The sequence below is a fragment of the Podarcis pityusensis genome (assembly GCF_964106645.2).
Source record: "Podarcis pityusensis genome assembly, chromosome: 6".
Lineage (NCBI taxonomy): Eukaryota > Metazoa > Chordata > Lepidosauria > Squamata > Lacertidae > Podarcis > Podarcis pityusensis.
In genome coordinates this window covers 21,196,299-21,223,833 of record NC_138030.1, presented here as the reverse complement: position 1 = coordinate 21,223,833, position 27,535 = coordinate 21,196,299, and the positions used below count along the sequence as shown (strand labels likewise).

The window sequence follows — 27,535 nt, the reverse complement described above, 5'->3', positions numbered from 1 at the left end:
CCGGGCTCAGGGCGGCTAACAACAATAAAACAATACAAAAGTACAGCATAAACAACACTCTAAAATCATTCATTATAAAATTAATTATTAGGGAGAAAACTGTCAACATGAAGGGAGATGAGACGATTCCTTTTAAGAGTCTAACAAGCAAGAGAATCCCTCACTGTAGGGACGTTGGGCAAAGGGCAGAAGGCAGCGTTTCCATCCCATTCTTCATAATCAACTTGAAAAAAGAGATCAAAGCACTGAAAGATGAGAGAGAAGAGGATAATTATCAGCCGAGTCTCCCCTTCTGCCCTTGCTTATATGTTTGTGAGGGTAAAAATGAGAAAAACAAAATAACCTGATCTCACCTTTCAATCTCACAGTGTCCTCAACACATCATAGAACATCATTCCAGACACTGATGAAATAAACCCTACATCATGCCTGGAAGACAGGGGAGCTGTATTAGACAGAAAACAAGCGACCTCCTTCATAGATAATTGCTAATAAAGAGAATTGGAGATACTGGACAGGCAGAATAGCTAATAGATTCAAGTATAAAGCAATCAGAAGTAAAAGCAATTCTGCGTGGGGGGAGGACCCAAAATTGGAGAACATCCTCCTAAGCATAATTGCTTATTATACTGGATGTGCACAGGGTGAGGCTGTGATCTAGCAGGTGTGCCCAGTGAATTACTGAGATTTTGACGGAACCTGGGAGACAAGGGGCTAATTTGGTCAGCCCAGGTGCAAGACCATATCCTGGGAACTGTATTCACCAGACTCTAAGAAGGATGTTGGCAAATCAGAAATGACTCAAAGGGTGGCTACAAGGGTGGACAGAAATGAGGAATGTTGTATGTTTGGCTCTTATTCAGCCCATAACAAGGAAAAAATCAAGATATGCAGCTTTCTCTGTGCAGAACAACTGAACCTATTAAAAATCTGCCTGTCAGGCAGCTCTTAAAGGTACTCTTATTGTTCATCCAAAAAGAAAAGCTTTATGAATCAGAAATACTTTTATAAATAAGAGTCTTCAGCTGTGCTCAGGTAGCATTTTACTATCCAGGCCAGTCTTGGCCATTCTTTCAAAATGGTTCAGATCTTCAGAAGTTCGTTGGTCATTCTCGTCTCCTGGCCATGAAAAGCTTTGCCTGCTCATTTTTTTCAGATAAAGCTGCTGTTAAAGACACAGAAGGAGGCTCAGACATTTGGTGGAGAGGAGATGCAAAGCAACCCCAACTCCAGTCCTTGTTTTCTCTTCCAGCTGGTTGGCATCCATCTGTCTTGGGAGACAATGAAGGAGTATACCTTTGAGGGTGAAGTCAAACTGTTGGAAGATTACAGCACCTGCTGTGGCTGTAAAGACTGATAAGGGAGAGACATGTTTTGTTGCAGCTGGGGCAGATGAAGGCTAGCTAACTAAAACAACCACTTGTATTAACATAAAAGAAGTCAATTGAATTAAAAAAAGGAAATGTGAATTATTTTTCCTTGCCGGGGTGGGGTGGGGGGTGGAGGCACATCAGAGGTATTTAAATTATGATACTAATATTGATAGGGATTTTCACATCATAAAACTAGTATCTAATTCTTTCTCTTCCTCTTTTAGGGCATGTAAATAATCCCTTTCACAACAAACATATTTCTGCATGGAAATTTCCATTTGGAATGCCAGTTTTAAAAACAAAAGAAAAAGCCTTCACCACTATGTTTTTATTAATATTATTATGACAAGATCAGCTCAGTTGAAACAGCAGTTCTTGCTTCCAAAATACACACACTTCAAACCAGCAACCTCAACACGCATGCCTCACTCCCTACTGCTTTCGCCATTCCGATCTTGCTCATAAATATATTCCTTCCTGCAACGGCTTTATTGTCATTCCTTACAAGGCTGATTTGTAATCAGCTGATTGACAGCTGAAGTCACTGGAATCTTTAGTAGGCCCATTATAAAAGCAGACCTATCTCTCAGCACGGCTGGGACCTTCAATGCAGAATAGACAAATATCCTTTTAGACGCAGGGCTCTATATCCTCAATAACTGCATCTAGGCGAGAATTTTAGCATTTGCACCTTGACATATTACACACGGCTGCAAGTGTTTGAGAAATGTTACCTTCTAAAACCCCATTCTTTATGGAACCACAAATGGAAGAGGAAAGTAACAGCACTGGAGGAATTGTTAAAGTTAGATGAGTTGTCTTATCTCAGTCAGGAGGTCTTTGCCATGACTTACTACTGAACAACACGTTCCTAACCATGTCTAAAGATAAAGGTAAAGGGACCCCTGACCATTAGATCCAGTCGTGACCGACTCTGGGGTTGCAGCACTCATCTCGCTTTATTGGCTGAGGGAGCCGGCGTACAGCTTCCGGGTCTTGTGGCCAGCATGACTAAGCCGCTTCTGGCAAACCAGAGCAGCGCACGGAAATGCCGTTTACCTTTCTGCTGGAGCGGTACCTATTTATCTACTTGCACTTTGATGTGCTTTCGAACTGCTAGGTTGGCAGGAGCAGGGACCGAGCAACGGGAGCTCACCCCGTCACGGGGATTCAAACCGCCGACCTTCTGATTGGCAAGTCCTAGGCTCTGTGGTTTAACCCACAGCGCCACCCCCGTCCCTAACCATGTCTGCTTAGAAGTAAATCCTATCAATTCAAGGGGGCTTACTCCCAGGCCAATGGGGTTAGGGTTGAAAGTCTTGGGTCCTTTTAAGAGAGGATAACTAAGCACTGAACTTGGGATCATCACCTGGCAAAGATGAAGTACATAAGAAAAGCTGTGCTGGATCAGGCCAATGGCCCATCTGGTCCAGCCTCATGTTCTCACCGTGGACAACCCAATGTCTACAAGAAGCCCACAAGCAGAAGCTGCTTCCCAGCAAATGGCATTCAGAACTATATTGCTTCCTGGGGCTGTGAGAATGGGCAGCAAGGCATGTCATTTTAGGATCTGAAACTTAATTTTTTCAAATTTCTTCAGTGAGGCATCTTGAAAAATCATTTTTGGGCATGTGGAATTCAAATCTGCCATTGTTTTTCTGATTGGACAACATCTAGCTTCGTAAGTCTACATTTGATGAAGAAGTACATAAGCTGCTTTCAGAAACCCAAAGAATTTTGATTTTGCCTTCTGAAAATGTCAGGTAGTATGCTAAATTGTCTCTCCTGTATCGGTCTCTACAGCTACAATAGGCACTGTAACGGTTTGACCCCCAATGGAACACTCTTCCAGACAAATGCCAACAACGAAAATGTATAATATAACTGGAAGTACTTGGCAATCATTTTTAATAATCTCTATGCAATTTTACACAAAAAATGACCTACATCCAAAACTAAATTATATTAATTTAACCAAAATATCTTTTTAATTCCCAAGTCATGTTACAACTTTTTAGCAACCCTCATTTTTGGAAAAATTCAACACACCCTAATGGACAGGCACTACCACTGAGCTAACAGGACACTCTCCTATGTTCTCTGGGGAATATTTTTCTGATAATTTCTAAATGACTGTTTGCTAGTTATCTTGGTCATGAACTGTCTTGTGGGATTGTTTTTTTTTCCTCTTGCAAAGAGAAATGTGGCACATAATTAAAAAAATTAAAGGCAATGGTGATCTAAGCTAGAAAGCTTAGTCACTCCTGAATTCTTGGAGAAGGAGAGTCACCAGAGTGATAAAATAAACTAAATGCAATAAACTAAACCACAAATATCTGGAATTATCTGGCCAAACAGTTGATGGTGAAAAGCGACATCTAGTGGTTGCAGACGGTATATTATTTCCTTTTTCTGCTTTTATCCTTCTGTTCATGCCTTGAAATCCAGTCCACTCATAGTTTCTTTGCTAATCTCCCTTTGGTTTGCTTCGGTGCAGTTTTCCCTTCTTTTTCATGAAAACGGTTCAACCTTCATCCAATAAAGAAAACAAGTGGAATTACTCTTCTAGCATACAATTAAGGCTGCCAGATTCTGGACCAACTAGTGTAGATTGTTTATCAGCAGATTGATTAGCCCAACCAATAGTAATGAATGATTTTCTCCATGCTTGAAAAACATCACTTTCTGGCTTTGCTCTTTTTTCTCTCCATATCATGCTTTCTGTTAATAGCACAAAAGCAAGCCACTTGGCAATTTTATATCCAATAAATTAGCATCAAGGGGTCTTGGGCCACCATCTCTTAAAACATTGCTTCCCTCCTAAACCTTGCGTCTGTTGACCCAAATTATATTCAAAGGACATTGCCAAATATTCACATCTCAACATTGAACAAAATGTGGGAGATTTGCAGTCAAATCTAACAATGCTAGTTAGTATGTGAAAGGGTTAAGAAACAGAACCATGTAATAAAACTTTTACTGGATTTTTCCAACTTTAGGCTACAAATAGAGCTGCCCTGACCAAAAAACCCACCCCCAAACCCTGCCCCTCTCTGCACACAGAAAACTAATATTTCAGGGAGCAGCTTCCATCTTAACCTTCTTCCCAACTTTGTTGTTTTTCTACATGCCGAGTTACTTTGATTATGGTTACAACATGCTTGCAGCGTGGAAAATACTTAACATTTGGTTTTCCTGGTAATAGAAATTGGCACTAAACCGACATTTCACTACTCACTGGAACTTAGTTTGCATTGTCAAACAAGATCTAAAATAAAACTGCATCATTTCCCTATTAGGACTGAACCTGTGAGTACGTATGGAAAACTAGCGGGCTTTTTCCTTCACCCATAAACTTTTAAAAGGGAAACATATGGGAGTCTTCTCCTCAAATGTTTCTTTGACAAGCATGTAAAAAGTATTGATTGCCTGCATGGGGCTGCTAGATACAGTGATACCTCGGGTTACATACGCTTCAGGTTACATACACTTCAGTTACAGACTCCGCTAACCCAGAAATAGTGCTTCAGGTTAAGAACTTTGCTTCAGGATGAGAACAGAAATCATGCTCCGGCAAAGCGGCAGCAGCAGGAGGCCCCAGTAGCTAAAGTGGTGCTTCAGGTTAAGAACAGTTTCAGGTTAAGAACGGACCTCCGGAACGAATTAAGTACTTAACCCAAGGTACCACTGTACTGAAGTGAAGCATAAGAAAAATGCATGGAAAAAAAATCAGAGATTTCCTCAGCTGAAACTTCTGCAAGTTTGTCACCAAGCCCAAGTATCTGTGAATGCTTCGCAGTGCAAGCCCACACATGCCTACTCAGAAGTAAGCCCCAAAGAGGGCAATGGGACTTACTTGCAACCAAGTAAGTGCATCTAGAATGAAGTGGTTAGCATTAGCAATGCAGAAATAGAGGGTGGGTGAAAATAATTGCATAATACGTCTCCTGCCAGCAACTACAAGTCCACCACAGGAACAAATCTAGTAAGCATCTAAGTGGGGGTTTTGTGGTGGGGTCTCTGCCTCATCCCTCAAAAACTGCACCTGGCTACTTGCAGGGAGCAGCCAAAGGCTACATTATAAGAGCTTCACAATAATATTAATAATTAGAAGTGAACATCTTCAAAGCCCTCTGTAAGCAAAATTTAATCCCTCTACCACCCTATGGGGTATTTTTACAGATGACGACCTCAGGCCAACAGCCAAAGCATGCTGCCTTTCATCTTGCGGGGAAAAGATGTTGGAATGCAAGCCGGGTCTCATTTCAGCTCCTACCTCGCGACTTTCTATTCACATCACTTCCCCAACGCTCTCTTCCAGACTCCCTCTGTGCATTATTCCGGCTTCCTTGATGTTTGTTCAAGGATCTTATCAACTCAGGACTCACCAGGCATCTGCAAAGTGTACACTCTTTCCACACATCCGCTCAGCGCGTCGTGTTCCACCTTGCACGTAAACACAGTATTCCCCGCCCCCTGTACAGGTGTCACTCTCAGAAGGCTCCACATGGAGTGCAAGCCATTGGCGCCAACTACAGAGACCGAGTGGCAGACTCCCACATGCAGTGGCTTCCCATCTTGGAACCAATTCACCCTGATCACACTAGGGGAGAAGTTATTGATTCGGCAGCTTAGCCTCAGCTCCTCTCCTGCAACAGGAACCGGAGGGTCTGGAGTGATCCAGAGGACTTCTGGGGGCGTTCCTGTAGGGACATGAAATAACAAAGTGAGTTGCTCCCCTTAAGATATAGTGGCAAGCGATGCACCCTGTTCTGCCAAGGCCATTTGGGGAACAGAGATGTAATGCATCTCGGTTGAAATTGCTGTTTCGTTGGTTGGTTGGTTGGTTTTAATTAAATGTAACTTTCTAGTCCTTGTTGCTGTAGAAGAAAAAAGTTGAAAGCGTGTGTCCCTAGAATACATGCATTCAGGCCAAAGGCAATAATAAATGAGAAATCAAATCTGCTCCAACCAGAGAGGCATCGTACCTTGCAAATTTATTTCGTAGGAGAGTTCTTCAACATTTCCAAAGCTGCTGTGCTTGATCCGACAGGTATAAATTGCTCCTTCATCATCTCTGGTCAGGATAAACTCAGTCTGGCTCCATATACTGTAAAAATCACTTTCACAAGGGAAAGGCCCAAACTGTGTCACTTCTTCAACAGGCTGCCCATTTCGAAACCAATCCAGAGTGATGTCCTTTGGGTAAAATTTCTCCACAACACAGATCAGAATAAGCTTATCCCCCTGTATGGGAACCTGGGGCGAGCTGAAGATGTAATGACTTGCTGGTCGAGCTGCCAAATAGAGATCAAAAGTCTGTGTGTGTTTGTGTGGAGGGGAAAGATATTCCATACACAGCTTTCAGACATTACACTAGCTCTACAGGAAAAGTGGCAGGCCAAAAGAACCTGTACTATAGGTATCTATTTGGCCACTGTGGGCTTCTCTTGTTTTTGTGGTGAATGATGTGCCTTGCCTCTATTACAGTGGTACCTCGGGTTATATATGCTTCAGGTTACATACGCTTCAGGTTACAGACTCCGCTAACCAGAAATAGTACCTTGGGTTAAGAACTTTGCTTCAGGATGAGAACAAAAAATTGTGTGGGGCGGCAGCAGCAGCAGCAGCAGGAGGAGGCCCCATTAGCTAAAGTGGTGCTTCAGGTTAAGAACAGCTTCAGGTTAAGAACAGCTTCAGATTAAGAACGGACCTCCGGAACGAATTAAGTACTTAACCCAAGGTACCACTGTATTCCAAGTCACCCTCAGGTAACACAATCTGAGGCTGTGAAAATTTTACCACTTGCTCTACCTCCAGCTCAATCCCACTGCTGGCATTGAAGCTGAGTGGTGCTGTGGGTTAAACCACAGAGCCTAGGACTTGCTGATCAGAAGGTTGGTGGTTCAAATCCCCGCGATGGGGTGAGCTCCTGTTGCTCAGTCCCCGCTCCTGCCAACTTAGCAGTTTGAAAGCACGTCAAAGTGCAAGTAGATAAACAGGTACCGCTCCAGCGGGAAGGTAAACGGTGTTTCCATGTGCTACTCTGGTTCGCCAGAAGCAGCTTAATCATGCTGGCCACATGACCCGGAAGCTGTACGCCGGCTCCCTCGGCCAATAAAGCGAGATGAGGGCCGCAACCCCAGAGTCGTCCACGACTGGACCTTTACCTTTACACATGATGTTACCTGAAATCTGTAGGTATACGGTGGCTTTCTGAAAAACACTTCTGTTTGATGTACTCCCCCTCAAACCAGCCTCCACCCAGCTTGGAAATGGAAGTTGTGGTTGTTTCTGGGCAGATGAACTGAAGTTTGGTGGGTGGCGGGGAACAAATCAGGTAATGGGCTTGGATTAAGACATCCCTGCTCCCTCTCTGTCTGAAAGGATGTTTCTTGAAACACAGCAGGAGGAAACGACCTTCCTGAATTTCAAGTCACTAATCAATAGGGAATTCAAAGCACGAGGTCACTTGATTGACAGGCAGACGTCCCCACCCACCTGTCAATTTTCGGAGATAAGGATGTGGCCAGCCTGGCAGGAGAGGCTTGCCACCCCTGCACTATTGGAATACATAACCTGTCTGCTGCTTCCTTTGAGAACTGCTATTAATCTTACCAGTAACATGAATAATTGTGGTCCTCCGTATTGGATTTTTGAGTGTGCTGTGCTGGATGTTGCATTCAAATTCTGCCCTATCGTCCTTTATCGTCGGCGTGTAGCTCAGGCAGGAGGAGATGCTGTAAAATCTGCCATTGGCTTCCAACGGCTGCTTGGCCATACCGGTAACATCTTCTCCAGCTTCACAAAGGGCTGCATCTTCCTTTGCATGGTCTGATGCCAACACCATCCTGTGTGGGTTTCTCCGGTACCATTTCACCTGGATTGTTTTGGGTCTAAATCCATTTATATTGCACATCAGCCTGATCTTTTCATTAATCGGGATCAGGTCAGGCTGGATGATTGAGGAGACCTGGGGCTCTGCTATATATAAAAAAAGCAAAGGCAGTTAGGGTACAGTGCACTTAGCGAAAGGTCCCTTGAACATAGTGCACCCAAGAAACCAGAGATAGGAAACTCCTGGCCCTCCAGATGTTGCAGGACTACAACTCCCATCATTCCCAGCTAGCTAGAACCCATGAATACCTAGAAAGCTACAGATTCCCCATCTGTGCAGGAAACATAAAACACATTTCAATGTTAATTGAGAAATTGTTCTGCAGAGGATCGTGGAGGCCAAGGTTATCAATTACTACTAGCTACAATGGCCTTTTTGTACCTCCACTGGTAGAATCAGTGAATTGTAGAGTTGGAAGAGGCCATGGGGGTCTCATCTAGTCCAACCCTCTGCAATGCAGGAATCTTTCACCCAACGTGGGGCTCAAACCCACAACCCTGGAATTAAGAGTCTCATGCTCTACCGACTGAACCATCCAGATCTAGAGACAGTGTGCCTTTGAATAACAGCTGATGGGAATCCCAGGCGGGAAGAGAGCTATTGCTTTCAGAGTTCCTATAGGTGCTTGCTTGGCCACTGTGCAAACAGGATGCTGGACTAGCTGGGCCTTGGTCCAATCCAGCAGAGCTCTTCTTGTGATCTTAGCACAAAATGGAGAGACCAGAGTGGCCAGTGAAAAGCCAAGCCATGCCCCCTAGACATATCACTAGTAACTTAGCAGTAACTAGAATATTTTTATTGGGCAGTAAATAAATACATCAGAGAAATAAGTAAAAACATGTGTTGGGAACAGAAAGTTTCCATTTTTGGAAGAGGCATGGAATAGTGACAAATACATGTGCAATCTTTCATGGGTCATTTCATGCAGATCATGAACTGGGCTAAAATGAATGACTTCCACCCTGAAATGTTTTAGGATTCTTTAAAATTTACCTTTTGCAAGCCGCGTTTGATAAAAGATGGTTAAAAATATGCTGCATAAGCCTGTCAGTATGATGCAAGAGGTGGCCACCCCGACAATAAATCCTGTGTCCCGATGATAGGATTTTGGTACTGGAATGCAAATGCATTTATTAAAACCAATAGCAGTTGTTCTGTTATTGACATATGCTTTGTCACTTCTTTGGCTGTGGCCTCCAAGACTGCTTGCTGGGACTCCCCTCCTTGAAGATGATTTATTTTTTACTTGGCTTGTCCTGTTGTTATCGCTGACAACAGAATAAGTGTAATGGACTGTGGTCTTGCAGGATTTGCTTTTGGTACATGAATAAAAGGGGATGCAGGTGGCGCTGTGGGTTAAACCACAGAGCCTAGGACTTGCCGATCAGAAGGTCAGCAGTTCGAATCCCCACGACGGGGTAATCTCCTGTTGCTCGGTCCCCGCTCCTGCCAACCTAGCAGTTTGAAAGCACGTCAAAGTGCAAGTAGATAAATAGGTACCACTCCGGCGGGAAGGTAAACAGCATTTCTGTGTGCTGCTCTGGTTCGCCAGAAGCAGCTTAGTCATGCTGGCCACATGACCCAGAAGCTGTACGCCGGCTCCCTTGGCCAATAAAGCGAGATGAGCGCTGCAACCCCAGAGTCTGTCATGACTGGACCTAATGGTCAGGGGTCCCTTTACCTTTACATGAATAAAAAGCCATCGTCTGGATTCAGGCCTAGAGCTTGAGGTCTCCTTGGACGAGGAGCAAAGGAAGCTGGTCCTTCCAGCAGATCCACACTGCCAATGAGCCTGAGGATTTGGACATCTCTGTCCCAGGACTGAAGGTCCCCACACCAGCTTCCTGGGTGGTTCAGGTGCCTCCAGACCCCACCCCTCCAATTATTGCAGGACCATAGAAGTAGAGGAGATGGTGAGCAGGGCAGGAACTTCAGAGCCACCAGGAAAGTATGTGGCTAGTTGCCTGTGAGATTCCTTGGAGACCAGACTTCAACCCCCAGCTCAGCTATGAAGTTTAGTAGTGGGCCAGTCCCCCCCTCTCTCTCAGCCTAACATACCTCACAGGGTTGCTGTGAGGATAAGGAGAACTATGTATACCACCTTGAGCTCCTTGGAGGAAAGGTGGAATATACATTTAACAAATGATAATAAACAGATTTGCGGACACTTACTTGTGACCAACAAAGTTGTGTTTCTACGTAGCGGCTTTCCCAGGGACTCGTGTTGGACTTCACAGATATATAAGGAACCATTATCAGCCTCAGACACCAGTTGGGTGACACGACTCAGCACAGCAAACAAACCGTCACGGCCTCGGGAAGATGGGGCCCCTGTGCATATATCTGAGGACAGTGGTGTTTCGCGCAGGCTGCCTTGTTTCCTGACCATCCAAGAGATGTTAATTGCTTGGGGGTAGAAGTCATGAACGTTGCAAGTAAATGTCTTCTCTCCTTCTGCAGCAGCTAGGAGACTTTGGGGTGACAGCAGCACAGCAGGCTGAGCTGGAGTGGGAAAGCAGATTATTATCAGAGAGGAAAATCGCTCATATCCACAACTGAGGAATGCCTTCCGCATATCTGCTGAAATGGAATCTACTCCATGGAAGCTTTTGCTCTAATAAAATGTGTTGCGCGCTATACATTTAAAGCAGTCTCCTACCACTTTAAACAGGGACGCGGGTGGCACTGTGGGTTAAACCACAGAGCCTAGGACTTGGCAATCAGAAGGTTCGAATCCCCACGACGGGGTGAGCTCCCGTTGCTCGGTCCCTGCTCCTGCCAACCTAGCAGTTCGAAAGCACGTCAAAGTGCAAGTAGATAAATAGGTACCACTCCGGCAGGAAGGTAAACGGCATTTCTGTGTGCTGCTCTGGTTCGCCAGAAGTGGCTTAGTCATGCTGGCCACATGACCCGGAAGCTGTACGCCGGCTCCCTTGGCCAATAAAGCGAGATGAGCGCTGCAACCCCAGAGTCGGCCACGACTGGACCTAATGGTCAGGGGTCCCTTTACCTTTACCTTTACCTTTACCTACCACTTTAAACAGTCATGGCTTCTTCTCCCAAAGCATGCTGAGATTTGCTAGGAGACCCCTATTCCCCTCAAGGAGCCACAATTTACAGAGTGGTTTAGTAGTCAATACCTCTTCCAGAAAACTAAAGAGGCACTAAGGAGGTGCAGCAGGGCCCAGGGCAACTCACACTGTATGGCCTCTACTGTTGCTTTCCTCCCCCCCCCCCCCAGCTCTCCTCCTCCTTCTCTTTATGTTCGTGGCAACAATGATGGCAGTCACTCCTCCCCTCCTTACTTTTCGTTGCTGTTGCTTTCCCCCACCTCCCATTCCCTGATTTACTTGTGGGGCTGGGTGAGGTTTGCCACAGCTTTAGAAGCACTTGTTCCTTCTATTAGCAATGTTGGGGGGGTGAGTGTCAATCCTTTCGCAATCAAAATAGCATCCTTTGCACACATGGGTGAAGGTTTTCAGAAGCACAATAGATATGTGGGGTTGGGGATTAGAAACTTAAGAAGGAAGGAAGGCAGAACCCCCCCCCCCCCGAGACAGACCCATGAAGACTTAGCCTGCTCAGTGGCACAGAATAATGTTGCGGGGGACAGTAAACCAGGAGAGGGAATAATGTGGACTGTCTGAGAAGAATGTATGGCTAGCTAAGTGGAACATGTGGCACAACAGCACTGCAATATTTTGTGGCAGGTGCCCACTCTACTGGACCACTTTATTGATCTCAAAGATTCTTCATTTTGTGTTTGTTGGATAACTTCAAAAAGCAATTGGTACCTCTGACTTTAAGCTGGATCTTTCCATTTCCATACTGTGGAGTTACCAACACAGTACACGTGTAAATCCCTTCATCCCTTAATGTCACATCGGACAAGGTGAGTGATGCAATGCCATGGGGTAGTAACTCAACATTCACCAAGGGCCCGTGCCGGTAACCTGCTGTGTGGTTCCCATCAAACAAAAACACTGCCCTCTCTTCTCCAGATACAGTCTTCACCGCCCATTTCAGAGCCATGTCTTCTTTTCTGACGCTCTCCTGAACTGTAAAGTTACAATGCAGCACAACTGGGTTGTGTACCAGGCCTACTACAGGAGAAGGACTAGTCTTCACCTCCAAAGCAGCTGGAAACAAAACAGAAGGAGTGTATGTGAAGATATATGCACATACATACACACACACACATGGGTGTAGCCAGGGGGGCAGCTGCCCCCTTAACTAACTGACCCACTGAATCACAGGTAACTCGGTTCTGACACACACACACCGAACATAAAGCCTGTCCTCTCTTTGGCACCAAAAATGTTGCAAAGATTACAAAATAATAGAAAATTAATCAATGAACGATAGACTCTGTGTGTGTGTCTCTTTTTATCTTTCTACACACGCATACATATCCACAGTCTGTATAGTTCTTTTACTGAGAGTATGTCCCCTTTGATAAAATATAATTTTAAATTAGATAATATAGACGTTTTTAAAGACCAATGGCAAGGTTTCAACAGTATCTTTTTTTATCAGTGCATGTTATACAAGGTCAGCAATATGCCAAAAATGTGTGTCACTTTTTTAACCATTGGCAAAACATAAACTTTGTGTCAATTTCTCAGTTAACTTGATTTCCCAAGGCTTCCTGTGGTTTTTTAAAAAAATTAAATTATTTGTTAAATTTGTATATTGCCTTTCATCAGAAGAGAGCAGGGCAGTTTACAACATAAAATGACAAAATAAGAACACAAAATACATACTCAGAAAACAAACAAGAGCAAACCCTCCCCACATATTTTTTTGGTACTATTTTACTATGTTTAACCCTTAGGTTTTCCAAAATCTTGCCACTGAGATTCCTGCAGCTATCAATAGATGGCCTACCAAGTTTTTATGTAAAATGTCCCAATCTTCCCCTGTAAAGAAATTTGATAGAGCCAGCTGGGGGGATTTCTCCCTCCTCTCGGCTGCTGATTACTGCTGAGATTTCTTTTAAAACCTTTTCTAAATGCCCTTTGTAAAAATATGGGATATCAAAGTAAAATACTAGACGTTGTGGGGGGGGGGGTGAGAGCAGGCTAATTTCTCACCCACAAAATGATTGAAACCCAATATTTCGTTGGGGGAAAAGGGGGGTGGGGAACCTAGTGTCTGTACATTTCGTCTCATATCTTAGGTTCTGCAAATGCTAGGAACTTAACTCTTTTTAAAAAAGAAAAGGAAGAGGTGGAAGAGGAGGAAGAAAGCTGGGAATCTGTGGTTTATGGTTAATGTGAGGGCAATTGTCCCTACTCACCATGCTTCATCCCCTGCCCCATTCCTCTGCTGCTGCTTCCAGACTTTTACAAGACATCTGAAGTCAGCCCTGTTTAGGGAAGCTTTTAATGTTTAATAGACTATTGTATTTTAATATTCTCTTGGAAGCCACCCAGAGTGGCTAGGGAAACCCAGCCAGATGGGCGGGGTATTAAATAATAATAATAATTATTATTATTATTATTATTCCAGTATACAAGCAGCGGCTCCACCAAGTAAATGAGGAAGGGTCCCTACCTGCAGCCATAAGGTAGGATAAGAAGAACGGCAGTTCCATTGCAAAGGTTAAGGAAGCAAAACAGATGGACTTTGCGCCACACCTTCAGAGGTTAAAAGTACCCAAACGAACGTTGCCAAGAGGTGCCTACGACGCTTAGCCTCGCCCAGGAGAGGCTTTGCAAACAGCAGCTAACTGTCACGGCGCTTTTCCGCATTTCATTAGCCTATGGACGTTTCATTTCCCTATGAACTCAGCTTTTGCAATCCCCTGAACACTCCCACGTGCACACTGTATTTGGTAACATTTCATGCATCTCAGTAGATGGGAGTTAAGGAACACTTCTCACTCCCTAAGAGGGAGGTCGCCTGCTCTTGGTGGGGTTAAAGGTAAAGGGACCCCTGACCATTAGGTCCAGTTGTGACCGACTCTGGAGATACAGCGCTCATATCGCTTTACTGGTTGAGGGAGCCAGCGTACAGTTTCAGGGTCATGTGGCCAGCATGACTAAGCCACTTCTGGTGAAGCAGAGCAGCACATGGAAATGTCGTTTACCTTCCCACCAGAGCGGTACCTATTTATCTACTTGCATTGGTGTGCTTTCAAACTGCTAGGTTGGCAGGAGCAGGGACCGAGCAACGGGAGCTCACCCCGTCGCGGGGATTCGAACCGCCGACCTTCTGATCGGCAAGCCCTAGGCTCTGTGGTTTAACCCACAGCGCCACCCGCGTCCCTTCCCCTAAAGGAGCAGGTTCGTAGTTTGGGGGTACTCTTGGATCCTTTGCTGTCGCTCAAGGCTCAGGTGACCTCAGTGGCCTGGAGTGCCTTCTATCAGCCTGGGCTGGTGGCTCAACTATGCCCTATCTGGACAGGGATAGCCTAACTACTGTTGTCTATGCTCTGGAAACCTCAAGGTTAGATTACTGCAATGTGTTATACGCAGGGCTGCCTCTGAAGACAGTTTGGAAACTTCAGCTGGTGCAGAATTCAGCAGCCAGGTTGCTCACCGGAGCAAAACGGTTCGAGCATATTACACTGATCCTGGTCTGACTGCACTGGCTGCCAATTAGTTTCTGAGCCCAATTCAAAGTGCTGGACTGCAATACCTCAAGGATCTTCTGAGGCCCTCCTTCGTGTGCCCCCTCCTCCAGAGGTTTGGAGGGTGGCAACATGAGAACGGGGCCTTCTCTGCAGTGGCTCCCCATCTGTGGAATGCTCTCCCCAGGGAAGTTCGCCTGGCGCCTTCATTATACATCTTTAGAATCATAGAATCATAGAGTTGGAAGAGACCACAAGGGCCATCGAGTCCAACCCCCTGCCAAGCAGGAAACACCATCAGAGCACTCCTGACATATGGTTGTCAAGCCTCTCCTTAAAGACCTCCAAAGAAGGAGACTCCACCACACTCCTTGGCAGCAAATTCCACTGTTGAACAGCTCTTACTGTCAGGAAGTTCTTCCTAATGTTTAGGTGGAATCTTCTTTCTTGTAGTTTGGATCCATTGCTCCGCGTCCGCTTCTCTGGAGCAGCAGAAAACAACCTTTCTCCCTCCTCTATGTGACATCCTTTTATATATTTGAACATGGCTATCATATCACCCCTTAACCTCCTCTTCTCCAGGCTAAACATGCCCAGCTCCCTTAGCCGTTCCTCATAAGGCATCGTTTCCAGGCCTTTGACCATTTTGGTTGCCCTCCTCTGGACACGTTCCAGTTTGTCAGTGTCCTTCTTGAACTGTGGTGCCCAGAACTGGACACAGTACTCCAGGTGAAGTCTGACCAGAGCAGAATACAGTGGCACTATTACTTCCCTTGATCTAGATGCTATACTCCTATTGATGCAGCCCAGAATTGCATTGGCTTTTTTAGCTGCCGCGTCACACTGTTGGCTCATGTCAAGTTTGTGGTCAACCAAGACTCCTAGATCCTTTTCACATGTACTGCTCTCAAGCCAGGTGTCACCCATCTTGTATTTGTGCCTCTCATTTTTTTTGCCCAAGTGCAATACTTTACATTTCTCCCTGTTAAAATTCATCTTGTTTGTTTTGGCCCAGTTCTCTAATCTGTCAAGGTCATTTTGAATTGTGATCCTGTCCTCTGGGGTGTTAGCCACACCTCCCAGTTTGGTGTCATCTGCAAATTTGATCAGGATGCCCTTGAGTCCATCATCCAAGTGGTTGACTTGGATGATGGACTCAAGGCGCCAGGCAAAAAACAATCCATTTTAACCAGGTTGATCCCATTTACATCCTATGCCTTTTAAAAATGTGATGGGGGGGGGGAGGTGGGCTATTGGCTTGTTTTTATTTTTATTAGGTATTTTGTGGTTGTATATCTTGATTTTATTCTGTGAACCGCCCTGAGACCCCTGGGTATAGGGTGGTTTATTAAATAAAGAAATAAAGAAAAATGAAAAAGAAGACGTAATGTAACGTGTTGCGAGATTGCATTCACGTTGGGGCCAGAAAGGAGTTTGAGGTGCCATTCCGACGTTCATTTATTTCGGAGCAACCCCAGCTTGAATTCATCAGACATGCACATTTGATTACTTTGACTGGCTAGGCTGGAACGCGGAAGTTGAGGAAGGGAGCTTGCTCGCTGCCATCTGGGGGTCTATTCAGACGTGAGCGCTGCCGAAGACCAGGAAGCAGGGCGCCGATGGCGTGCTAAAACTGTGCCCTGGCCGGTGGAACCCGGGACCCACAGGGGAAGCGGGCACTTGGCCGGGAGCCGTTTTTCTCTCGCAAGTAAGTGAATACGCCTCGGACACGAGCAGCCCGGGGCGCTAGGACGCTTGCACGGGTAAGAGCAGCGCACAGCCGCCTCGAACTCGCCGCCCTCGCGGCTGCTAGTTCTCAAGGCTTCGCGCGCTGCCGCTGTGCTATTTCGGAAGTCACTCCACGCCCCCTTCAGGGAAGCGTAAGGAATGCGTTGTCCTTTCTGAGCCCGAATGGAGTGATGCTACACGCTCTCTGGCCACGCGTCTCTCCACTGCGCTCGCTTGTCTGTTCCCGCATCGATCCCTCTGCGTCACACCGCTGGGTTGGCTGTCAGGTAAGCGCGCACAGGAATGCAAAGCTGAGCCTGCAGTCCTCTGCGCACTTGCCCCTGTGCATTAACTCGGTGGGGTTTACTTCCGAGTAGATATGCAGCCGCCACTCTCCAAACTGCATGGTGGGACCCAGGGGGTCGGTGCATCTTCTCTTTAAAGTTGCTGCAGATAGAGGGAGGGGGTGAAAGCAGCATATTGTTTAATTTCTGCCAGCCAAACCAAAAGGAAGCACATCAGAAAAACATGTTGCTTAAGTCCAGGGAATTTAATACAGAAACATGAAAAAAAAATATGTTGTGAATCACCCTGAAATCTTTGGATGAAAGGTGCTATACAAATTTAATAAATAAAATAAAAACGTTGGCAAATTCTGAACCACCTTCTGTAATCTCTGCTTAGAGCTGTTTCATGAGAGGGAACCATACAGCTGGCTCCTATGCATATTGACAAAGTCTCACTGCACTCAATAATTACTCTCAAGCAAATGCAGCCATCGCAGTGTAATCACTAAGTTCAATGGTGCTTCCTTCCCAGATAAGAGGATAGAATGCAGTCTTCATCACATTTACATTGATGGGAAGTAGTACATGTGAGATGCTTCCAGCCCCTGCCAGCACTTCTGCCAATGCCAACAGCAGACAGAAACATTTCTATCCATGCATCATATTGGTATGTTGATATGCTTACCTACTATTTTTCTCATTTTGGGCATTTGATTTCTTTCCTTTCTGAACTGCATATATATATATATACAGTGGTACCTCGGGTTACATACGCTTCAGGTTACAAATGCTTCAGGTTACAGACTCCGCTAACCCAGAAATAGTACCTCGGGTTAAGAACTTTGCTTCAGGATGAGAACAGAAATCATGCTCTGGCGGCGCGGCAGCAGCAGGAGGCCCCATTAGCTAAAGTGGTGCTTCAGGCTAAGAACAGTTTCAGGTTAAGAACGGACCTCTGGAACAAATTAAGTACTTAACTCAGTGGTAACCTGAGGTACCACTGTATATTGAAAGATGAGCATAATCATAATTTCATACAATCTTGCTGTCAAGCTAAGCGTACTTTGAATTCCAAGCTTTAACCCTCAACCTTCCACATAGCTACAGGCCACTCCTAAATACACGTACTTGCACCTAGTGAACAAAGATTTACTCCCACATATGTATACATCAGTCTCAGATCTTTGACCAGATGCTCTTTGTCTTCATCACTCTGCTGCTTTGATGTCAGGTGCAGCCTGTGGGTGGAATTAGCGAGGGAAGAAGCTTTTCTACAGTGGAACTGGGTTGTCCTGCTTGCTTCTCCTGTCCGACTCATCCATCTTTGCTGTGAGTCCTGGAAGACAAGACCTGCTCCCTGCCTTGCAGACCATTTTCCACTGGCCTGGGAGGGCAGGGCCCTGGCTGACTCCAGTTACAAAAGCTGAGACTAAGAGGCCAGAGACTAACTCAGGTGTCTCTTAGTGCAGACCCAGGTCATTGAGCCTGACCTTCCACAGCCACCGCCCACCATGAACCATCATTGGCAGGATTTGCAGCAATAACAGCAGGTATGTTCTATGCCATAGGTAGGCAAACTAAGGCCTGGGGGGCGGATCCGGCCCAATTGCCTTCTAAATCCGGCCTGCAGACAGTCCAGGAATCGGCGTATTTTTACACGAGTAGAATGTGTCCTTTTATTTAAAATGCATCTCTGGGTTATTTGCGGGGTATAGGAATTCATTCTTTCCCCCCAAAATATATAGTCCGGCCTCCCACAAGGTCTGAGGGACAGCGGACTGGCCCGCTGCTGGAGAAGTTTGCTGACTCCTGTTCTATGCTTATATTTTTTCTCTCTTGCTAATTATGCTGCTTTAAGATTCAGGTAGGTAGCCGTGTTGGTGCTACTGAACTATTTATTTATTTAGCTTTAAGAGTGCATTTTATATATGACTTCCTTTAGCAATGTTTTATTTTGATTTTTTTTTTTTAAATGCTAGCTTTGTTAACTTTGCTGCATTAAGTGTGCATTCTGTATCTGACCTGTTTTGTAATCATTAATTTTGAAATCTTTAAAATATTTTAGTTTGCTGTTAATTATGTTGCTTTGAATGTAAACTTGACTTTCTTCTGTAATGTTTTGTTTGGGTTGCTTTATTTGATGTTATAATGTAGGTTTGTAAACCACTTTGAGATATATATATTCAGTATAGAAATGAAATGAATAATTCGCTGGGGCTGCACCTGCCATCAAAGCAGATTGTCTTCATTAAAGAGTATCCACCATCAGAGCAAAAGATAGACAATATATGAGAGAAACCACCATTTCACATCCCCTCACTCTTTACTCTCAGTATACTTAGTGTTCAATCCTAGCACTGCTGTCATATGGCACATTCCTCTACATGTTTACTTGTAAGCAATGCCCAGTGGACTCAACGAGGCTTACACTCACATGTGTAGACAGGGCTGCAACACAACAGCCTATTCCTATATAGTGAAGCTGACCTAAACTCATTGACTGCAGCAGGCTTAAAAGTGCCAAACTGAATCTGGCTGCTGAAGATACTTCCTTTAAAGGCAATTTACCATTTGGCACAAGGGGCTGTGTTGCAAACTGTGAGGTGAACAGGAGTCTGGCCATCTTGCACTTACATAAACCCAACCTAAGAAATGTCTGGCATTTATTTCATTTTCATATTCTTTTTCAATACTCATTTTTTCAGTTGCCGGTATGAAACCGTTTTCTTCAAGAAAATAAGCAGATGCAAGTGGAATTGTAGTGCTCTAGCAGCCTCAAAATACTGTCAAGTCCTAAAACCCCAACATAGTTGTTGTATAAATACAAAGCAATGAAAAAGGCTAAAATTTATTTCATAATGTAACATAACTGAAGATATTTAAATACTCTTTGCAGTGCACACTGTGTTCTTTTATCCAACCATGGATCTTTTTCTTCCTCTGAGCCGCACCTCATCCAGTTTTTTAATCACTGGAGCCGATTTTTTAGATACAGCCGAGTACTTCTTCAATAGTGCTTTGAATAGAGCCTCTGTATTCGGGTGGGTGCTCAAAAAGGCTTTCTCCAAGACATACAAATCAACACCCTTGTCCTCAGGTAGGGCAGAAATAAAACTTAGTCCAAAATCTATTAACACCAGTTCCATCTTTTTTGCTGGTGGTGGTCGTAGCAGCATGTTAGAAGTTGTGAGATCCCCATGCACAAGATCTTCATCATGCATATGTGCCAGAATCTCACCAATCTTCTCTGCTAGCAGAATAAGGTTGCTGGAATCATTTCTAGATTGCTGTTCAGACATAATATAGTCCCGGACTGTAGTTGAGCCCACAATATCTTCAAGATATATACAATTGGAAACATAGTCCACAAAGTATACAACAGGTGCAGAGATCCCTAAAAAAGAAGAGTACAACCATAAACAATTAGTCCTCAGTTTTGTACATCAACCAAAAATTATACATAATAATTAGACAGCTTCAAATACAGACAAGTCTTCAGAGCAAATAAAGCTTTTTTTGCAGTGAATACACATGCAAGTTCAAGCATCTGTACCCCTTGTCAGGTAAAGAAACTAAAGGCTGCTTCTGGCCAACCAAGCTGTTCCTGTACATAAAGGTAAAGGGACCCCTGACCATTAGGTCGTTGTGACCGACTCTGGGGTTGTGGCGCTCATCTTGCTTTATTGGCCGAGGGAGCTGGGGTACAGGTCATGTGGCCAGCATGGCTAAGCTGCTTCTGGCAAACCAGAGCAGCGCACGGAAACGCCGTTTACCTTCCCGCCGGAGCGGTACCTATTTATGTACTTGCAATTTGACCTGCTTTCGAACTGCTAGGTTGGCAGGAGCAGGGACCAAGCAACGGGACCTCACCCCGTCGTGGGGATTTGAACCGCCAACCTTCTGATCGGCAAGTCCTAGGCTCTGTGGTTCAACCCACAGCGCTACCCGTGTCCCTGTTCCTGTACATAATCTACCTTAAATTATACAGGTTCTGAAAAGTTAAGAAGTCAAGACAAAGACTACCCCTGCTTCAAGTCTCCAGAACACATCCAAGAACACCTCTGTGTTACAGAGGTTGCAGGCATATTTCTCATTTAGTAGCCCTCTCAGCTCTATAGCAGCCTTCACTGTGTTGTGGCAAGACAGTATAAGCTGCAGCTACGCATCTTAACTTCTTTTCTGTCACAGAATCCAAGGGATCTAGGAAGAGGGTGGTGTGTAGCAAGGCAAAGGAGCTAAGAGTGTGCAGCACATGAGGGGCTTTAAACCAATGGAGCCACCACTCCATTAAGAACAACACAGTTCTCTCACCCTAGCTATGCATAGTTCTGTCATTTCAGATTCTGAACTTCCTCAACAGACCTAGCAAAACTTTGAAGATTAAAACACAGCTTTTAGAAAATGGTAACAGAAACATTCCTTGTACATTCCTAGCCCAAGACTGCAGTACTCCCTGAAACATTGGTTTTCAACTAATGGGTCAGGGCCACCAGAAGCGGTACCACCGCCATGAAAATATATGGACAAAAAAAAAGGGTCGGCAAATGTGTGTTGGGCTAAAGGTGGGTCCAGGGCCCAAAATGTGAATGAGTACTGGCCTAACACAGAGGCACTGTTCAAGACATGAGTAATATTTTTAAAAAAGAATGTCCTAATAATGCATTACTCTTAAGCATCTTTAAAACAGTTTCTCCTTTTTTGTCATCCATTGGATGCGTCCTGTTTCTCATGTGTGCCAAACCAAGAGTTTGGGCTACCTGTGAGTGGTCAGAACAAGTGTATAGGATGCTTTTCACTAAACTACAAATCACACACCACCACCCCCATACAAAAATAGGGAACAGAGAATTGTGACTTTATTTTTTTTAACAAGCCCACAGGAAAAAAAAATCTGTTAATCTTGGGGGTGGGGTGTTCTTTCCCCTTCCCCAACATTACCAGGGCACTTTTTAGATCTACCAAGCAGACTTAAAATATATTTATTATACTCCAACGAAAGTGAGCACCCTTACGAACTTTTGGAAGGGGCGAAAACAACAGCGGCGGCCCTGTCTGCTGGGGGGCCTGCCTGTCCCAAACACCTGTGGCTTAGCCCACCGCCTTCAATAACCAGTCTTCAGCTTCCTTGCCTATAGCGGGGGGGGGGGATTAGTTTCGGTCAGTAACGACTGGAATCGAGCTGCGTGGTTGCTTTGCTTATAATTCCCAACCGCACTCCTTGCAAAGAGGTGGGCCGGCCATGCAATTTAAAGGAGGTGGAATCCCAGCCCGCGCTCCTGCCCCGCGCAGTCCAGTCTCGAGGCGCGAGCCCACCTGCCCGCCGGCAGCGAAGCAGCGAGCGGGCCTCCTGCGCCGTCCGCCTGCGGCTCAGGCGCTCCTCCAACAGCGGGTGCCGGTAACGCTTCGGGAAGCGGTGCTTCGCCACAGTTGGCCGGCCTAGGAAGAGGCCCCGGTAGACCCGGGCTTCGGCTCCCTGCTGGACCATCTCCAGCCCCGCCATGGGCGGAACAGCCGCTGCCTCGGGCTTGGCGCCGGCCGCGCTCCCCTCAGCCAGCGCAGCCGCCATCTTGGACACCAACGGCCGCTCTCACCGAGGTGGATTGCGCGTGCGCCTTTCCTCGAGGATTCTTACGTACGGCGCGGGAACGGCGAGTTGGGACGGCGGAAACAGCCGAGTCCGGAAACAGCCGAGACCACTTGCCGGAAACAGCCGAGACCCGAATCTGAACCTGGCAGACTTCGCAGTCCGTTTGCCTCCTAGTTGAGCCCAGCGGTGCTTTCAAGTAAAAGTATTGGGCTGCATATGTATCTTATGATCTCAGTCAGTGGGGCATAGCGGTTAGTGCACTTTGCTAGGATGCGGCTGTCCTTTGCAAGGTTCCTGGGGAGCACTCCGTGGGACTTTCTGGGGAAGCATACTTTGGATCAGCTTGTGCATAGGAAGTTGCCTTACATCATGGTAGGCAAACTAAGGCCCGGGGGCCGGATCCGGCCCAATCGCCTTCTAAATCCGGCCCGCGGACGGTCTGGGAACCAGCGTGTTTTTACTTGAGTAGAATGTGTGCTTTTATTTAAAATGCATCTCTGGGTTATTTGTGGGGCATAGGAATTTGTTCATTCCCCCCAAAAAAATATAGTCTGGCCCCAACAAGGTCTGAGGGACAGTGGACCGGCCCCCTGCTGACACCTGCCTTATACTCATAGCTGTCAACCTTCCCTTTTTTTGCGGAAAATTCCCTTATTCCAGCGCCTTTTCCCGCTGCTTCCCACTGCTATCCCGGATTGTTAGATTTCCCGTAGACTGTCCCCGGGACAGGTGAGGCTGCTGATCCCTTATTTTTGAGGCTGCTGGTCCCTTATTTTCAAATCTGAAAGTTGACAGCTATGCTTATACTAATGACCAGACCCCTACCAGGGATTGACCTGGCTTGCGTGATGGAGACCTGAGTACAGGAAGGCGAAGTAGTCTCCCTACATGAGATAACACCACCAGGTTTCTCTGTCCTCCATCAATCGCGGTCTGTGGGTCAGGGGGGAGGAGTAGCATTGTTAATCCGGGAGGATTGCTCTTTCAGAGCCCTCCATCACCGGCGATCTCCGGCATTGAATGTGTTGGTCTCGTGTGGGGCACCAAGGAGAGCTTGGCTGTCTGGCTGGTGTACCGACCACCCATCACACCTGCAGCCACCCTGTCAGACCTGCTGGAGGTGGTGGCAGGCTGGGCTTTGGAGTTCCCAAACCTACTGGTTTTGGGAGACTTCAGCGTCCATGCCGATGCCGCTCCCTCCTCACAGGCTCTGGACCTAGTGACTTCCATGGCAACACTAGGGCTCTCCCAGTTTGTTTTGGGCCCCACTCCTCAAGCAGGCCACACGCTGGATCTGATCTTTGGGGCTGGCATAGATGTGATCATGCTCCCCCCTGTGGAAGTGCCATGGTCTGATCGCTACGCTCTGAAAGCCAAGATTGACTTCCCGCTCCTCCCCTGCTCGGGTGGCGAACCTATTTGGGCTCGTCCGCGAAAACTGATGGATCCTGATAGATTCCGACAAGCCTTGCGGGACCCTGCTCCTCCTGGCGACTCATTAGATGACCTTGTTGAGGACTGGAATAACCGGCTCTTGGCAGCCATTGATGAGATCGCGCCTAAGCGCCCTCTGCGACCCTGTCAAAACCAGGCCCCTTGGTTTACTGAGGAGCTCCGGAAAATGAAGCGGGATCTCAGACGGCTAGAGAGTATGGCGACGGACTCGTGACAGAGCCTCAAGAACATCTTATAGGACGCTTATGAAAGCCTATGAGATGGCTATGAAAGCTGCTAAGAAATCTTACTTTGCAGCTTCCATTGCATCCGCTAGCTCTCGCCCGGCACAACTTTTTAGAATAATTAGATCAATAACGTCCTTAGGAGGACAACCAAATTTAAGCACAAATTTGACCCACAGCTGTGAGGCATTTGTGAGCTTTTTTGCGGAGAAAGTCCTGTTGCTCCGCCGTGACCTCCCGGCCAATTTAGATACAGTGACTGAACTGGAGGCCCCTCGACTGACTTCAGGTCCAGTGTTGGACCATTTCAATCGAATACTCCCTGCTGATGTGGATAGATTCCTCCAAGTTAGTAGGCCCACCACCTGCCTTCTTGATCCGTGCCTGTCTTGGCTGATTAGGGAGTGTCCAGATGTTGCGCGGACCCCCCTGGTTGAAATTATCAATTTGTCCCTTGACACGGGGACATTCCCAGGGGAACTGAAGGAAGCAGTGGTATGTCCACTCTTAAAGAAAACTTCATTAGATCCCTTAGACCTATCCAATTACCGCCCAGTTTCAAATCTTCCATATCTGGGTAAGGTAATTGAGAGAGCGGTTGCTGAACAGCTTGGTAGGTTTCTGGAGGAAACATCGGCTTTAGATCCATTTCAGTCCGGTTTCCGTCCTGGTTTTGGGACCAAGACGGCTCTGGTTGCCCTAACAGACGATAGACAGCTGGATTGAGGCGGGTTAGGACTGGTGATCCTTTTAGATTTGTCAGCAGCCTTTGACATGGTTGATCATGATCTTCTGGACCACCGCCTCGCAGACGTGGGGATACAGGGCATAGCCCGTAACTGGCTGTGCTCTTTTATCTCTGGTCGGGGACAGAGGGTGGCACTAGGGAGGGAAATGTCGTCGCGCCACTCCTTGGTGTGTGGAGTGCCGCAGGGCGCAATCCTCTCCCCAATGCTTTCTAACATCTTTATGCGCCCCCTTGCCCAGATTATCCGGAGCTTTGGGCTGGGCTGTCACCAATATGCTGATGACACTCAGCTCTATCTGCTGATGGATGGCCACACCGACTCGGCCCCGAACACGCTGACCAGATGCTTGGAAGCTGTGGCTGGATGGTTTCGGGGGAGCCGATTGAAACTAAATCCTTCGAAGACAGAGGTCCTATGGCTGGGTCGGGATGGCATGGGGATGAGGGACCAACTCCCTTCTCTTGCGGGGGCCCAATTAGTGCCATTGCCTTCCATTAAGAGTTTGGGTGTAATCCTTGACGCCTCCCTTTCCATGGAGGCACAAGTTACAGCAACAGTCAAGGCGACATTTTTCCACCTTCGCCGCATCAAGCAGTTGGTCCCTTACCTTTCCCGCCCCGACCTGGCCACAGTGATCCATGTGACGGTCATCTCCAGGCTTGACTACTGTAATTCGCTCTACGCGGGGTTGCCCTTGAAGCTGTCCCAGAAACTCCAGCGGGTGCAGAGTGCTGCAGCGAGACTCCTCACGGGGTCCCTGCCATGGGAGCATATTCACCCAGTGCTTTTCAAGCTGCACTGGCTCCTGGTGGAGTACAGTATCAGATTTAAGGTGCTGCTTTTGACCTTTAAATCCCTTCATGGCCTAGGACCCTCGTACCTACAGGACCGCCTCTCCCTGTATGCCCCACGGAGAGCCTCAAGGTCCATAAATAGCAACACCCTTGTGGTCCCGGGCCCTAAGGAAGTTAGATTGACTTCAACCAGACCCAGGGCCTTTTCAACTCTGGCTCCGGTCTGGTGGAACGCTCTGCCTCACGAGACCAGGGCCCTGCAGGATCGGATTTCTTTCCGCAGGGCCTGTAAGACAGAGTTGTTCCGCCTGGCCTTTGGCTTGGAGCCAATTTGATTCCCTCCCTCTCTTTCTTTTTTCTTTTCCTTCTCCTTCTGCGATGAGGCTACATTTTAATATTTTAATGTTTCAGTATTTTAATGTTGTATTTTTTAATTTTGTTTTTAAGTTGTCATCATTTAACTTGTTTTTATTATTGCTTGTAAGCCGCTCTGAGCCCAGCCTTGGCTGGGGAGGGCGGGGTATAAATAAAAAATATTATTATTATTATTATTATTATTACTTACGACCCGTTAACTCACCAAGAAACTTGCCTAGCTCCTTCAACAATGGAATCTCCCAAATTCACAACAATACAATATATTTTAAAAAACAAAAAACTTTGGCTGTAGATCAAGTAGATGGACAGGCAACAAAGCAGGTCAAGTCAGGGTTGCAGGCACAAAAGAAATCCTAAACTGAGATCAGCAAGCACTGGGAGCCAGAAAGGTGTTTCAATTGCAGGAGACAAGAAAAATGGTTTTTGTGGGGTATAGGAATTCATTCATTCCCTCCCCCCAATATAGTCCGGCCCCCCACAAGGTCTGAGGGACAGTGGACTGGCCACCTGCTGAAAAAGTTTGCTGACCCCTGCCTTACACTGTGTCTGACCGTTAGTCTGACCATCTATCTATAAAGGCATGCCATACTAAATAAAAATCTCCTTGTTTATCTATGTCTCTCATTGATCTAATTTAGAAGAGGGGAAAGAGAAGTGGTTGTCTTCCACTCAAATTAGCGGAGCTGGGAGAATATGTATTACCTGACCCGGTAGTTCCATCCAACATTTCCTCCAAGCAAAGTGGCTCATTGCAATTCCTTAACCATGAATATAACAGCTTCAATATGCTGACGTGAGGGTATGACCCCCTCTGCTGACCAGTTTCCGAATTAAGGGTTGCTTCCGAGGACAGGGAAGTGGGAAATGGTTTGTTGTTGGTGACGGGATTTTTGTTTGTTTTTACTTCTCTGGAAAGGCTAAATCTGTACAGTATTAAATGGAGAAAAAACTGGGCTGAGATTTTGATGCCATCACATGGAGGATACATGGCTGAGAAATCTAGATCATGATGGAGAGATCGTGGAGGTAGCGGGGGTTAAATCATGGGTGCTCCGGAGCTTTCTAAAACAGTAGCTAAGGGAACATCACAAATTGAATTGGGACATTGTTATAAGAGTCTATATTATTCGCCTGATCACAAATTCTGCATGGAACTGTATCTGCAAAGAATTGTGGGGAATGAACAGATCCTTTGACAATTCTGACTTTGCACATGACGTGCTTACTGTTTCCTCTGGGGCACAATTTACATGATTTTTATAAATTTCAGACTGATGCTCCTGTGGTGGCTTTGTGCATTAATTAAATCCTTTTATAACAATGATTTGAACCTGAATTTTATCATTGCAAGATACTACAATAACAACTCCTTAGTGGAAGAAAGCAGACCTGAAAATCAGTCCCATGCCTCTCTGTTTCTGTGTTGCCTCCATGGTAATCATTTATCAGTTTGTCAACCCAGCGACTCTAGGCAGGACACAATAGATT

General features: G+C 46.1%; 1 protein-coding gene and 1 gene segment (V, D, J or C); both read right to left on the bottom strand.

Moving 5' to 3' along the window:
• Window positions 1-252: 252 nt before the first annotated feature.
• On the bottom strand, window positions 253-14,106 carry LOC308480011 (immunoglobulin heavy constant gamma 1-like). The segment is given in 8 exons: window positions 13,828-14,106; window positions 12,066-12,410; window positions 10,444-10,773; window positions 9,265-9,384; window positions 7,992-8,357; window positions 6,362-6,670; window positions 5,762-6,076; window positions 253-3,902 (listed from the first exon to the last, which is right to left on the bottom strand).
• A 5,586-nt stretch (window positions 14,107-19,692) lies between these two features.
• TP53RK (TP53 regulating kinase) lies at window positions 19,693-22,608 on the bottom strand. Its single transcript, XM_081011592.1, has 2 exons — window positions 22,174-22,608; window positions 19,693-20,254 (listed from the first exon to the last, which is right to left on the bottom strand). Exons 1-2 carry the CDS (start codon window positions 22,424-22,426, stop codon window positions 19,773-19,775), a joined length of 735 nt encoding a protein of 244 aa, XP_080867718.1. The 5' UTR covers window positions 22,427-22,608; the 3' UTR covers window positions 19,693-19,772.
• Window positions 22,609-27,535: the final 4,927 nt, after the last annotated feature.